This window comes from Bufo bufo, chromosome 10, assembly GCF_905171765.1.
Source record: "Bufo bufo chromosome 10, aBufBuf1.1, whole genome shotgun sequence".
Classification (NCBI taxonomy): domain Eukaryota; kingdom Metazoa; phylum Chordata; class Amphibia; order Anura; family Bufonidae; genus Bufo; species Bufo bufo.
In genome coordinates, this window is record NC_053398.1 from 9,372,396 (window position 1) to 9,388,629 (window position 16,234).

Here is a 16,234-nt window from a genome sequence, read left to right on the forward strand (position 1 = left end):
TCATCCCCCGAACTGCAGGATCCTATGAGCCGGACCACCAACGCCTGGAAGAACCCACCAGGGTCAGAGGGGAAAAGACTTATAGGTCATCACCAGTGACATATTGTTACAGTCTAGCACTACATGTTATTAGTACAGAATACAATTCCATATTATTGCAGTGTATTATGACATATTATATTACAGTATTAGTGTGTATTATTACAGGATGTTATTACATATTGTTACAATATACTGTTACATTATTGCATTCCAGTATATTACATTATGGTATTACATATGATTATACTATTTACTGCTCGTTAACCATAATGATTATGCGCATAAATAATTAATATTAATCGAATACCTTTCCTTCTTGTATCAGCTGACTATTGGCTCTCGCCTCTGCTATGGTAGGAGATCTCTGTGCACATGGACGTCCTGTCATCATTCCATGTATCATCATCATTAATTATCATCACCAGAATGTCTGAAACTTTGCAATTCAGTTTTATTTTCAAAATCTCTGCTTGTTGTCAGTAAATGGGGGGGGGGGGGGGGGGGAATCCTGTCCCCCTGCAAAAGTCACTTGTTTGGATAGATGTCAGTGCAAAAGACACAAGTGATTCATTCACTTCATCTCGTAAAACTCACAGCATCCATCAATGAAAGCATCTATAACTCCCATCATTCACTGCACTCTGATCATTGCTGAACTGCGTTATAGTTATAGAGCAGCTCCTCGTTAAAGGGTTAAACATACATGACCAATGACCATTGTTTTCCAACCGATCACTCTCCAGCTGGTATAAAACTACAACTCCCATCCGCAGGTTGTCATTGGGCATGATGGGAGCTGAAGTTTTGCAACTGCTGGGTAGCTGCAGGGGAGGGAACACTGCTCTAAGCCAGAATTAAGCACTCCAGCTGTTGTGAAACTACAACTCCCAGCATGTAAACGTGCTTGGCTGTTCTTGGGACTCCCATGGGAGTGAATGGGGTATGCTGGGATTTGTAGTTTCCCAACGGAGCGCTGGAGATTCCTAACCCGTGCTCTAAGCAATACTAGCGATGAGCGGAGGAGGTCAGGCTGCTGTGATTCTTACCGATACATCAGACCCCCGCGGATTGGACACAAATGGTACATTCTAGTGATATGTCATCAATGTTTGCACTCTGAGACAAACCTCTTAAAGGGGAACTGCTCAGTATTAACATGTTGTGTGTACCCCTTTAAGACTACAAAAAAAAACAACACCATAGAAGTATTCTATTTAATTCTTGCTTTATTGTATCTGTTTCTAGAAAAGTCGGGTGACAACCAACTGAGTCACTGTCTCAACTCCCATGGCAGTTGTCACCCAACTTTCCTGCACTCCTGCATGCCGGTGAATCTGCCTGGATTTATCTAGGCATCCTTTCTTAAAGTATCTGCAGAACTAGATAAGGTAATCACCGATCTGGACTTTAGGAAGGCGGGATGACAACCCCATGGAAGCCATTTTCCATGTTACCCAGCTTTCCCACAACCAGATATCACAAAGAGATGGTTTATCAGGACATTTCTCGTCTTAAAGGGATATACGCGCTAACGATCTCTCTGTTTCCATGTATTGCCTCCGTTCTCAAAGGACTTTTCTTCTCTAGTTCTACACAAGCAGCCCCGAGAAGTTTGCCTGTGCTTACTAGAGCTGGGGAGAATCGCAGCGAGGTAAGAGGATCCATTCCAAAATTAGGTACAATTTTTTTTATTTTTTTTTACATTTTTGACATATTTTACGTTTACATATTTTTTTTCCACCCTGTAATAATAATCCTGGTGCGTTTCCACATCTTGGAGCCAGATGTAAGAACGAAGGGCTGAAACGGCCATTCATTCAGCTGTAGTATGTTAGAGGGTGTGTAGACTTTTGCAATCGCGTTTCCGCTGTTTCACTGCCTCTGCGATAGCAGGCAGGAGAAGAGGAGGCAGATGGAACAGAGTAATACCTGACTGCAGGACCAGACTACACAAGGGTTTGTTTGTAGTCTGTAACCATGGCAACTGAACAAAGGAACAAAGCACATTTAAAAACAGTCTTGATAAGAAATCTCCTACCGCTTTGTGTATACAGCTTCTGGGTGGACCTATAATCTGTGGTCAGATCCCGCAGTTGTGTGCTACTCCCTACCTTCAGGTCCCTCTTCTTGATATCCTGCAGACGGAACAGAGTAATACCCGACTGCAGGATCAGACTACATAAGGGTTTGTTTGTAGTCTGTAACCATGGCGACCATAGGTCTGTATGCACAAAATGGTAGGCGATTTCTTTTTAATCAAGATTGTTTGCACCGCTGCTTCCTTTTTTAATTTGTAAGGCCCTCTGGAGAAGAAGAAAAAAAAGAGTTGGTTCTTAAAGTCTACATGCCCTTTGAATTTTCATATTCCTATTTTATGGGAGGGGAGGCCACAGTTTAGCGCCCCCTCTCTGAGGATGCATGCACGTGGTGCATACAACATGTATTTGCAAAAGGATCTGGGGCAGAAATCCAAGGCCGACGCTCGGAATCGGAGACTGTGGCCGTCAGTGTGATTCCAGCGTGTATCAGTAATGTAGCGATGGATGGAATGTTCCCGTTCAGTCTCTCAATCGTAGATTTTACTGGCAGCAGATTGGCGCGGGGCGAGGGGGGGGGGGGGCAGTATAATATTCTGGTGATTTGAGCTGCAGACACAAGAGAGAGCTGTGTGTTCTGCAGCCGCTCCTCCTGTTTTATGGCCGGGGCCTGTGCAGGTGTAGGTTCTCTGTCCTCAGGGACTGCCATGATTTACGGTCCACAGTACTGGCCAGACAGACAGGAAGTACAAGGAATCTTTATAGCCATTCCTTCCCAGCTCGGGGAATGTTTCATCAAAGCCGCCGGCGCGGCCCATTCCCTCCACTCATAGGTTTCCATTGTTCTTGGCGACTCTGGAGCAGCGCACTTGTATGAGGAGACGCACAATCTCAGAGGACAGACATAGAAGTCAATGCTGCGTCCATGTTAATGGGGGTCTTGGTGTTTCTAAGCCAAGTGCCCCTCTAGTCAAACTCAAACCGAGAAACCCCAAGACTACGACCAGTCGTGTTGCAATGTGCAGTACCTGATGGGGGTGCAGTGATTCATGCTTGATCTCAGACACAGTGCCCCTGTAATAGAGCCAGACGCAGGGCCCCTGTAATAGAGCCAGACACAGGGCCCCTATAATAGAGACAGACGCAGTGCCCCTGTAATAGAGCCAGACGCAGTGCCCCTGTAATAGAGCCAGACACAGGGCCCCTATAATAGAGACAGACGCAGTGCCCCTGTAATAGAGCCAGACACAGGGCCCCTGTAATAGAGCCAGACACAAGGCCCCTATAATAGAGCCAGACGCAGGGCCCCTGTAATAGAGCTAGACGCAGTGCCCCTGTAATAGAGCCAGACACAGTGCCCCTGTAATAGAGCCAGACACAGTGCCCCTGTAATAGAGCCAGACACAGGGCCCCTATAATAGAGCCAGACACAGGGCCCCTATAATAGAGCCAGACGCAGGGCCCCTGTAATAGAGCCAGACGCAGGGCCCCTGTAATAGAGCCAGACACAGGGCCCCTATAATAGAGCCAGACACAGGGCCCCTATAATAGAGCCAGACGCAGGGCCCCTGTAATAGAGCCAGACGCAGGGCCCCTATAATAGAGCCAGACGCAGGGCCCCTGTAATAGAGCCAGACGCAGGGCCCCTGTAATAGAGCCAGACACAGTGCCCCTGTAATAGAGCCAGACACAGTGCCCCTGTAATAGAGCCAGACACAGGGCCCCTATAATAGAGCCAGACACAGGGCCCCTATAATAGAGCCAGACGCAGGGCCCCTATAATAGAGACAGACGCAGTGCCTCTATAATAGAGCCAGACACAGGGCCCCTGTAATAGAGTCAGACACAGTGCCCCTATAATAGAGCCAGACGCAGGGCCCCTGTAATAGAGCCAGACGCAGGGCCCCTGTAATAGAGCCAGACACAGTGCCCCTGTAATAGAGCCAGACACAGTGCCCCTGTAATAGAGCCAGACACAGGGCCCCTATAATAGAGCCAGACACAGGGCCCCTATAATAGAGCCAGACGCAGGGCCCCTATAATAGAGACAGACGCAGTGCCTCTATAATAGAGCCAGACACAGGGCCCCTGTAATAGAGTCAGACACAGTGCCCCTATAATAGAGCCAGACGCAGGGCCCCTGTAATAGAGCCAGACGCAGGGCCCCTGTAATAGAGCCAGACACAGTGCCCCTATAATAGAGCCAGACACAAGGCCCCTGTAATAGAGCCAGACGCAGGGCCCCTGTAATAGAGCTAGACGCAGTGCCCCTGTAATAGAGCCAGACACAGGGCCCCTATAATAGAGCCAGACACAAGGCCCCTGTAATAGAGCCAGACGCAGGGCCCCTGTAATAGAGTCAGACGCAGTGCCCCTGTAATAGAGCCAGACGCAGTGCCCCTGTAATAGAGCCAGACACAGGGCCCCTGTAATAGACAGACGCAGGGCCCCTGTAATAGAGTCAGACACAGGGCCCCTGTAATAGAGTCAGATGCAGGGCCCCTGTAATAGAGCCAGACGCAGTGCCCCTGTAATAGAGCCAGACACAGGGCCCCTATAATAGAGCCAGACACAAGGCCCCTATAATAGAGACAGACGCAGGGCCCCTGTAATAGAGCCAGACGCAGGGCCCCTGTAATAGAGTCAGACCCAGGGCCCCTGTAATAGAGTCAGACACAAGGCCCCTGTAATAGAGCCAGACACAGGGCCCCTGTAATAGAGCCAGACGCAGGGCCCCTGTAATAGAGCCAGACGCAGGGCCCCTGTAATAGAGCCAGACACAGGGCCCCTATAATAGAGCCAGACGCAGGGCCCCTATAATAGAGACAGACACAGTGCCCCTGTAATAGAGCCAGACACAGGGCCCCTGTAATAGAGTCAGACGCAGGGCCCCTGTAATAGAGCCAGACACAGTGCCCCTATAATAGAGCCAGACGCAGGGCCCCTGTAATAGAGTAGGACGCAGGGCCCCTGTAATAGAGTCAGACGCAGGGCCCCTGTAATAGAGTCAGACGCAGGGCCCCTGTAATAGAGTCAGACGCAGGGCCCCTGTAATAGAGCCAGACACAGTGCCCCTGTAATAGAGCCAGACGCAGGGCCCCTATAATAGAGCCAGACACAGGGCCCCTGTAATAGACAGACACTGTGCCGCTATAACGGGACTAGCCTGCAGCAATGCCCACATAACAGCAGGGGAGGACTGTGCTGACCTTGCGGGTGGTATTGCCCTGAGGAGTCCGCACGTGACAGAGGCACGTGACAAGTGTGACTAACAGACTGAATGTCACTAAGTGAAGCAGTTACAGTGGAAGCAGCACAGAGTATTTCAGGAGAAGGGTTAGCAGGTCTTGTGGGAGCTCACAGGCTGCTCTTATTATTATGGTCATTATAATTATTACTATACATTACATCATTGTGCTGTATCATCCTCCGCTAATTATTTGCCTCCCCCATCTGGATTGCCAGGTTTGGCGTGGAGCCCCCCGGATTAATAAAACTGGAAAAAGAGATTGAACAGGAAGAAACCCTTTCAACCCCCATCCCGTCCCCGTCCCCCTCCCCCACAAAGACCTCCTCCGTGAAAAAGAGCGCTGGGAAGTTATTAGATGATGCGGTAAGTTCTATGTGTATATCTGATCTCCCACTGTGTTCATTACCGTACCCCTGGAGCTGAGCTATGGGGGGCTGTTTGCAGGGTCCTCACACTGTAGAGTTAAAGGGGTTGTCCGGGCTTTTTCTATTGATGACCTATCCTCAGGATAGGTCATCAATATCAGATCGGCGGGGGTCCGACACCCAGCACCCCCACTGATCAGCTGTCAGAGGAGACGGCGTGCGCAGTGTGCACGTGCTGCTGTCCCATAGACATACAGCAGAGAAGAGCAGGAAGAGAGAAGGGAGACGGCTTGTGCGCACTAACAGCGGCCATGTTTGATTTGACCTGAATTAGAGACAGACTTTGGTGTGTTTTTAGGTTCAGCGTATCTCAGAAGATCCTCCTTGTAAATGTCCCAGTAAGTTCTGCGTGGAGCGTCTCTCTCAAGGACGGTACAAAGTTGGAGAGAAAATCCTGTTCATAAGGGTAAAGTATTTTTCGATTTTTTTCTATCTTCTGAAAAAATGTCATTCCGCAAAAGATGCTTTTCAACTGCCAGCAATGCAGAACTGAAGATTTTACGAGCTCATACTGCCAGGACTAGTAACTTAACTAGTAACTAGTAAATTAATTGAGGATTTCATTGATAATTTATATCAAAAACATAGTTGAGCGCTGACGCGTTTCAGACTTTCATAGAGCTTGTGCAGTGGCTGGGTTAGAAATGCCCCCAACACTAAGCTGGGTCCCCCAGACATCGTCGAGGTGTCACCATGTGTTTCTGCTCTCCAGAGGGTGGTAAGATGTGGTGAACCCCAATGGAGAATATGTCCAGAGAGTCAAGGTCTACAGTAAGCCAGTGTGCTTCTTTAACTCAAGTGCAAAACAATGCCGGAAGTGCACTGAGCTGGATTCTCCAGGGCTGAGCTACCTGTCCATCTCTCTCAGAAGGCTGGTACCCTGGCCAAAGGCTGGTGGCCCAGGGTCTGTGTGACGCAGTTGTCCGGCTGGCCCTCTGGTCAGAGGGCTGGTGACCAAGGATCTATGGCTGTGTATCCCCATTTCAGTGTCTTCTTCTGGTCACTCGTACCAACTGGCAGAGTCTCTGGCTCTGGTCCCTATTTTCAGACAACTAGGGGCTCTGACTGGTCTCCTTATATACAGTTCAGTTTAACTAGAACCTTCTAGTGGGAGACATGGAGAGGAGAAGCACAGCCTAAGCAGAAACAATGTTGCTATTTCAGTCTGCCATAGACTTGTATAGAGTTTTAATGCAAGTCTATGGGAATGACTAAGCAGTTTTTCCAGGCATAAACAACAGAGCTAAACCAGACAGTCACAAGGTCAGTGTGTCTGCTTTTTCCCTCCAAAACTTAGCATAGTACCTTGTAACTGTAGAAGATTTCTTACTTCTCAGTGCATAGATAAAAAGTCCCCAAATCTCTCAGTATAAGTTGGCTGTGCATTAACCCTTTCCACAGTGCATTGCAAATACAGTGCGATAACAGGATATATTACAATAAACATATAAATGTAGTTCAACCATATAAAACGGTATAAGTGTACACAATGGCATAAATCACAGTGCAAGTTAACTCTCAAAAGTGCAATGAAGTCATGTGTTGTTGACTTTGCATTGTAGCAATAGGGCGAATATCCATACTCCAAAACACACTACACTTGATTGTCTACCGAGATCTGCTTTATATGAAAATGATGTACTTATTAAGGAAGAGGTGGGCAGGAGTTGTTGTCATGAGACATCCCCTTTAGGAATTGTGGGGATTCGCTCTGGTAGGCAGGTTAGCAGACGCAGTATAGAGGCAAAGGACCAGGTTGTAAATTATTCTTCAGTGTTTATTCACACTTATAAAAGAACAGAACAGTCCCTTTTCAGGCTTGGTGCTTGTTCACACACAGAAAAATAAAATAAAGTTCACCTGGTATCCTGGGTGTCAGTTCACACCCGGCTGAATGCTCAGCCTCAGAAAGTCCACTTGCAGGCTTTAAGGTGGCCTGCGCACCTGACACACAATCTTCAGACCTCCGCACAGAGATCTCCAGAGCTCCACTGTCAGAGGGAGTTAATTCACACCACCTGACAGTGCTGGCTGTTTTTTATAAGCCTGCCAAGACTCGGCCTGGAACGTGGGGAGTAGTCACCCACTCAGCACTTTGACTACTCCCAGTAAGAGCCGCCCCGGATCAGCTATTTACAGCCATACTAAATAGCAAAGTGTCAATCAGCATTAGCTGCCGCTGACACATGAAAATACCGGCTCTTACTTCACCGAGGCCAGGAACCTCGGTGACACATACCTACCATCAATGACGACCCCTTGTACCTTCCTACAGAATGTAAAATGAACCACTGGGTGACCACCTCCATAGCCCAGCAATCAAAGGACCGTGGAGGTGGTCACCAGGCTGTGAAGAGCAGAGCATCGCGGAAGGCAAGGAAAGGTAAGTTAATTTCAGCGCTATGCGTCCATAGTAAATCTTAGTCCTGTCACTGGACACGCCGACGCCTGCGCGCCGATTCATAAAATGTGCAGTTTGTCGGTATAAATGGTATAATCCAGCCAGAGCCGGTTCTTAAGCAGTTGTGGCTGCTTTCCAGCTGCTGTGTAAATAAAGCGCCGTCTGTACGATGGAGCGAAGAGCAGTGGAGAACTGGGGGCAACTTACTGCTGACCTGTCTACGTGCCCCCCGCACTCTGTGCCACCGTCCCAAAGGAGGCGCTGCACCCCTCAATAGCTGGCAGCCTCTGTGTGGGTGTTTATGGGGTAGAAACATATTCCCGATCCACAGGATGCTGGATCGGTGGGTGTCTGACCACTGGGGATGGGGGTCCAATGACCACATCATACATGTCCGCACTCTTTATGGGAGTATCAAACGTAACAAGGGATAGGGGAGAAGTTTAGTAACTTATTGGATCTAGGAGGCAATCGCATAAAGATAAATTACCTAAAGTCTCATTGGTGTTTCTTGACTCTTTGTGTCAAGCTCCGCCCCCTGGACTAGGTATTTATGTATCAGTTTTGTCAGGAGTGTTCCTTTAAGTTCAGAAGGAAGAAAAGTCACTGTGAAATTAAATGAGTATATTATCAGTATATTACGGTTACATTCAGGCCTACCCTGCCTAGAAGGGTCTGTTTATGCCTTTAGGATAATCCCTTCTGTGTGTTAGAAGGTTCCCCAAATGACCTCATTGCTGGGATCCCTGGTGATCGCCGTAAGAGGATCCAGCAGCAGGCGTTGAATTCCCCAGCAGCGCCACCACAGGCAAATTGAAGAATTACACCATTTTGTATCCATATTTTCAGTAGTTTTAACCCTTTATCCAGTAGGTGGCAATAAAGAGCAATGGAGGAAGCTCCTCCTACAGCACAGAGAATGTGAAACCTGTGATCCGTTCCAAAGCATGATGGGAGTGATATTCTTCTTACAATTAACGAGTTACCAGAGCTTATTTGATAATATCTTTACTGTGTGATGTAGGACTATTTACTGTACTCAATACCAGGAGTAACAGGGGTTTCCCTTTAAATATTAGGACGGGATCCTGCACTTCTTGTGTCTCGTGAATGTCACAATTGGACCAAGACGACTCCTCCAAAGCTCATAGGGTGCAGGTTCCCTTTAAATCAGTTTTTTTCCATTATGGCAGCGGCGGGCCGTCACCGACACATTAGTCAGATATTACACTGAAGCCGGTTCATTGTGAGAACAAAGGATTTTAACGATGTTTTCCCTTTTAATTATTCAATGCGAGGAGCCGCGCTTTGATCTGAAATGTATGCGATGCGGATGCTGAATATTGATCGGCGTCTCTGCTCCAAAGCTGCGGCGGCTCCAGGAGATCGAGGAGGTATTAAGGAGCGACTTCTAACTCTAACTCAACTTGAGAGATGGGGGGCTTCATCCTGTTGCCGTGGTAACGCAGCCGGGAGATTTCTTTAGGGATTTGCAGGGAGCAGAGGCATTAAGAATGAGCGAAGTCTGTAGCTGAGATGTATCGATGCCGCATTCACACATTATACAATATCACACCCCAGGGCGGAAGCATGTCTCCCAGAAAATGGGGGGAAAAATAGAGGATTCAGAAAAATTGGGCCCTGGATCGGCCTTCTGAGTGTGGAGATCATGAGACGGACAGACGTGAGATAGAAAGATTTTAGAGAGAGATAGATATTAGATCGATAGATACAAGAGAGATAGATAGATAGATAGATATGAGATAGATATTAGATAGATGGATAGATAGATGGATAGATAGATAGATAGATAGATAGATATGAGAGATATTAGATAGATAGATAGATAGATAGATAGATAGATAGATAGATAGATACGAGATACATAGATAGATAAATACTGGATAGATAGATAGATATATTGGGTGAAATAAAGGATCCACTTTCTCCTCACTAAGACCAGAATTCTGCCTTGTTTCAATTTTACATAACAGTTTGTGGATTTTTTTTTATCTGGAATCCTTCAAGGACTTTGCACCTGGCAGAAAAAGAGTGCTGCTATTTATTATTTGCTTGTTAGATAGATAGATAGATAGATAGATAGATAGATAGATAGATAGATATGAGATAGATAATATTAATAGATAGATATGAGATAGCACTGATCTCTCTACTAGTTTGTTACAATGTATCAGTCAGGTGGCCAGAACATGCAGCTCACAGGGGATTGTCCAGACAGGATACAATTGTAACAAGCCCACAGCTGTGACAAGTTATAGGACTGCACTTCCAGATGCAGGATGTAGACATCTTAAAAATGGGGCAATTTATTAAACTTCTACGCAAGTTTTGTGACATAGAAAAGTCATAAATTTTATCATGATTTTTTCCCATTCTACCCCCAAATTTGGGACTTTTCTTCCTTTCCCAACACCCTTGGCACTTTGATAAAAAAAAATATGAGCATGGCATGGGCATGAGAGAGAGAGTGCTCCGAGGGGGGGTCCTCCGCAGCTGGCGTAGATGTCATTTCCAGGTTGATACAACACCAGCGCCTCTTAATCATTTTGGCGCATCGTTCTCCAGAGAATTTCTTTGACGAGCATTAGAAACGCCAGTTTTAATAAAGTTGCAGAAAATGTAATCTACAGACATAGCCATTGGCAACGACTGCCGTCCGCTGTGCTGTTTGCGTAACGCGGCCGCTCAAATGGAATGAGCAGGGTGCTCTGCAGATACGTTACACTGGTGTGCCACGCTAACGCTGCTGCCTCTGTAAAGTAACATGGCACAAGATCCAGCGTACGTACACCTGGCCCTCCAATATCCTGGCGCCCCGCACTTCCCCCTCTGGTGAGATTTTCCGCTGCATGTGGCGCCATATGGTCGCCTACAGCAGAATTGCAGCATTACGGCGTGGCTGCATCGGGGATGACGGTGAACGGTAATTGCAAAAATTCAAATACGTCAGAATTCTAGCAATTGTCACAAGTCGGCGGCAGTCTCCCCCTCATGACATCATGGTGACGGCGTGATAAAGAGTAAGTCGCTGTCTCATCTGAATGCTGCCGGAGATTCCATCAGAAGCGCCCCGGTGAAATCAGATTTTTGCATATTGATGGATTTTTGAGTCCGGAGGGCAGCGATCGGCGCCAATATAACGCTGGATCAGAAGCGGATGGTTCCAGCCAGGGGCCCGGGCTCCACCGCACTGTAATGGGGGCCGAGTGTTCTCCGCGATGTCTGCGATGTCACATTTTGATACTAAATGTCGCCAGGTCATGTTTCACCGTGTCGCTCGCTCGTTCATCTCCATTGTTTCAGGAAAGCGGATTTGTGTCCGAGGCCTCTTCTAGATAAGTGATGACAGGGCCCGGCTCAATAGACGAGGGGGGGACTTGTGCTGATCGTGTGGATAGGAGTCCACACAATTCCCCCCCGGGGACGTCGTCCATCTGAGAGAGACAAATAAATCCGCCTGTTTACGATGTGCTTATCGAGAGATGGGCGGCTGATACAGACTGACAGCGCAGCCGCCGCTGATCATTCTGGACAGGAAAGATGATTGACAGCTCAGGACAGAGTGACGGGCAGTGTCATTATATGATATCATATTATTATTATGTATTATATTATTTAAGGCTTGGCTTACATTTCATTGGGAATAAGTTAGAATCAGGCCTCATGCACACGACCATTGTTTTGGTCCGCATCCAATTGCGGCTTCACTTCAATGGGTCCGCAAAAAATGCGGACAGCACTCCATGTGCTGTCCGCATTCATTGCTCCATTCCGTGGTCCGCAAAAAAAAACTATAACCTGTCCTATTCTTGTCCGTTTTGCGGACAAGAATAGGCAGTTATATGAATGGCTGTCCGTGCCGTTCCACACATGGACCCCATCCGTGTTTTGCGGATCTGCAATTTGCGGATCGCAAAACACACAACGGTCGTGTGCATGAGGCTTTAAAGGAGATCAGTCTTTATTCCTAATGTCTGTTTTACCAAATATTTGCATTCGCCATCTCTGCCGCATCTCTTCCTAGAACACCTCTTTTACTACCCTCAGAAATGACAACCAGGTGCTACTATTTCCCATGACGCTGTCAGAACACATTGTGCAGTTTCAGGCTGTATAGGGGCATGCCCCCGGCTGGTGTCTGAGTGTGTAGGGGCATGCCCCCGGCTGGTGTCTGAGTGTGTAGGGGCATGCCCCCGGCTGGTGTCTGAGTGTGTAGGGGCATGCCCCCGGCTGGTGTCTGAGTGTGTAGGGGCATGCCCCCGGCTGGTGTCTGAGTGTGTAGGGGCATGCCCCCGGCTGGTGTCCGAGTGTGTAGGGGCATGCCCCCGGCTGGTGTCCGAGTGTGTAGGGGCATGCCCCCGGCTGGTGTCCGAGTGTGTAGGGGCATGCCCCCGGCTGGTGTCCGAGTGTGTAGGGGCATGCCCCCGGCTGGTGTCCGAGTGTGTAGGGGCATGCCCCCGGCTGGTGTCCGAGTGTGTAGGGGCATGCCCCCGGCTGGTGTCCGAGTGTGTAGGGGCATGCCCCCGGCTGGTGTCCGAGTGTGTAGGGGCATGCCCCCGGCTGGTGTCCGAGTGTGTAGGGGCATGCCCCCGGCTGGTGTCCGAGTGTGTAGGGGCATGCCCCCAGCGGGTAGCACCCAGTTGCCAATTTAGTTATACATTTCCAGGAAGAATAAGAGAGGAACGGCACAATTCAGATGTTCCAGGGTGAGGAAGAACCAGAGTATTTTCTAATTGACATGAGAGGAGAGCTGGCAGGTCCTCTCTAACTACTGTGCCTGGTCCCAGAATGACCCCCCCCCCCCCTCCCTCTGGGGCATTTGTGGCAATTTAGGCAAGAATTTACCATCTGAGCCCATTTTTTCCCAGCTTTTCCCCGCATTACAGACCTCTCATTTCTGCAATGAATTTAGTTGGCTGCTGTAGCTCTTCTATGTCCTTTAGAGAATAGAGAAGCACTTAAAGTGAAGCGCTTTAGGGCTTATGCAAATGAATGCATTTTTTCCCCCCGCATTTTTTTACGGATCGGATGTGGACCCATTCATTTCAGTGTCCACACCCGTATGTCCATTCTGCGGCACCCGCATAAAAAATAGAACATGTCCTATTTTTGTCCGTATTACGGACAAGGATCGGAGAATTCTATTATGGGCCGGATGTTCCGTAAAAAATGCGGAAACGCACACGGACGACGGTATCTGTGTTTGGTGGACCGTATGAGCCCTAAGAAACAAGCCTTAGATTGAAACAATCAGCTTTTAAGATTTTCTGAACAAGGACGTACGTTCGCTCTGATGAACTCATGGCCGGCTGTAGCTTTAGGAGCCGAAGAAGTACAAAGAAAAGGTGTGAACGGACAGAAGGAAATGTCCAGCCAAAACTTACACTGCTTCTTTGTCCTCAGAATGGATTTGGGATTTCTTGGTGCAAACCTGCCACCTACTGGTGGAACTTGGGAGTGCGCCTGTGAGCAGCATACAGGATGCAGGCAGACACTTGTATTTTCTTCTTACTAACCGAGCATGCATGTGCTCTCAATACGGGCAAGGAAATAAGCCACTGCGAGGCGCCTCTGATTGGTTGTTATATTCCTTGAGAAAAGATGGATCGGGCATGGTGAAATTCAACATGCCCAACTCTTCCTTCCCTCTGCAACTGCTATCAGATGCCTCCCAAACACAGATGATTGGCCGATCCTGTCAAAATGTAACCTATATGGCGAACAAAAGGTATTTTTGCATAAGGAAAAGTTAAACAATTTTCCTCAATATTTTCTGTATCCATTCCTCGCCGTTTTCAAGATCTCTACTTGCTGTCATTCAATAGGATCCTTCATTATTTACTAAAACTCTGTCCTGTCATGTGATGGACACCATGGGGCTCATTACATCGGAGCCCTGCGTCTGTGTGTCAGTCTAATGACCAGGACGGAAGGTTTCTATGGAAGGACAACAAACAGAGATCTTGAAAACGGCGAGGAATGGATACAGAAAGTGTGTCGCATATCTTGACTTCTCAGAAGCATTTGATACTGTGCCACATAAAAGGTTAGCATAAAAAATTAGAATGATTGGACTGGCAGGACAGTATATATATACTACAGAGGACAGTATACTGTATATATACTACAGAGGACAGTATACTGTATATATACTACAGAGGGCAGTATACTGTATATATACTACAGAGGACAGTATACTGTATATATACTACAGAGGACAGTATACTGTATATATATTACAGAGGACAGTATACTGTATATATACTACAGAGGACAGTATACTGTATATATATACTACAGAGGACAGTATACTGTATATATACTACAGAGGGCAGTATACTGTATATATACTACAGAGGGCAGTATACTGTATATATACTACAGAGGACAGTATACTGTATATATACTACAGAGGACAGTATACTGTATATATATTACAGAGGACAGTATACTGTATATATACTACAGAGGACAGTATACAGTACATATACTAAACATGACAGTATACTGTATATATACTACAGAGGGCAGTATACTGTATATATACTACAGAGGGCAGTATACTGTATATATACTACAGAGGACAGTATACTGTATATATACTACAGAGGACAGTATACAGTATATATACTAAACATGACAGTATACTGTATATATACTACAGAGGGCAGTATACTGTATATATACTACAGAGGACAGTATACTGTATATATACTACAGAGGTCAGTATACTGTATATATAGTACAGAGGTCAGTATACTGTATATATACTACAGAGGTCAGTATACTGTATATATAGTACAGAGGTCAGTATACTGTATATATATACTACAGAGGACAGGATACTGTATATATACTACAGAGGGCAGTATACTGTATATATACTACAGAGGACAGTATACTGTATATATACTACAGAGGACAGTATACTGTATATATACTACAGAGGACAGTATACTGTATATATACTACAGAGGACAGTATACTGTATATATACTACAGAGGACAGTATGCTGTATATACACTACAGAGGACAGTATACTGTATATATACTACAGAGGACAGTATACTGTATATATACTACAGAGGACAGTATACTGTATATATACTACAGAGGACAGTATACTGTATATATACTACAGAGGACAGTATGCTGTATATACACTACAGAGGACAGTATACTGTATATATACTACAGAGAACAGTATACTGTATATTTATACTACAGAGGACAGTATACTGTATATATATATACTACAGAGGACAGTATACTGTATATATACTACAGAGGACAGTATACTGTATATATACTGCAGAGGGCAGTATACTGTATATATACTACAGAGGACAGTATACAGTATATATACTAAACATGACAGTATACTGTATATATACTACAGAGGGCAGTATACTGTATATATACTACAGAGGACAGTATACTGTATATATACTACAGAGGTCAGTATACTGTATATATACTACAGAGGACAGTATACTGTATATATACTAAACATGACAGTATACTGTATATATACTACAGAGGGCAGTATACTGTATATATACTAAACATGACAGTATACTGTATATATACTACAGAGGGCAGCATACTGTATATATACTACAGAGGGCAGTATACTGTATATATACTACAGAGGACAGTATACTGTATATATACTACAGAGGACAGTATACTGTATATATACTACAGAGGGCAGCATACTGTATATATACTACAGAGGACAGTATACTGTATATATACTACAGAGGACAGTATACTGTATATATACTACAGAGGACAGTATACTGTATATATACTACAGAGGGCAGTATACTGTATATATACTACAGAGGACAGTATACTGTATATATACTACAGAGGACAGTATACTGTATATATACTACAGAGGACAGTATACTGTATATATACTACAGAGGACAGTATACTGTATACATATACTACAGAGGACAGTATACTGTATATATACTACAGAGGACAGTATACTGTATATATACTACAGAGGGCAGTATACTGTATATATACTACAGAGGACAGTATACT

The 16,234-nt window shown here is 46.0% G+C and overlaps 1 protein-coding gene across 2 annotated transcripts in view; it reads left to right on the plus strand.

Moving 5' to 3' along the window:
• The window catches only part of GAS2 (growth arrest specific 2), a 60,321-nt gene that overhangs the window by 32,774 nt on the left and 11,313 nt on the right, over positions 1–16,234 (plus strand). For both annotated transcript variants that reach the window (XM_040409763.1, XM_040409762.1), the window contains exons 5-7: positions 1,630–1,693; positions 5,544–5,691; positions 6,052–6,159. In XM_040409763.1, coding sequence (XP_040265697.1) covers positions 1,630–1,693; positions 5,544–5,691; positions 6,052–6,159 — 320 coding nt within the window. The remainder of the gene's footprint in view (positions 1–1,629; positions 1,694–5,543; positions 5,692–6,051; positions 6,160–16,234) is intronic.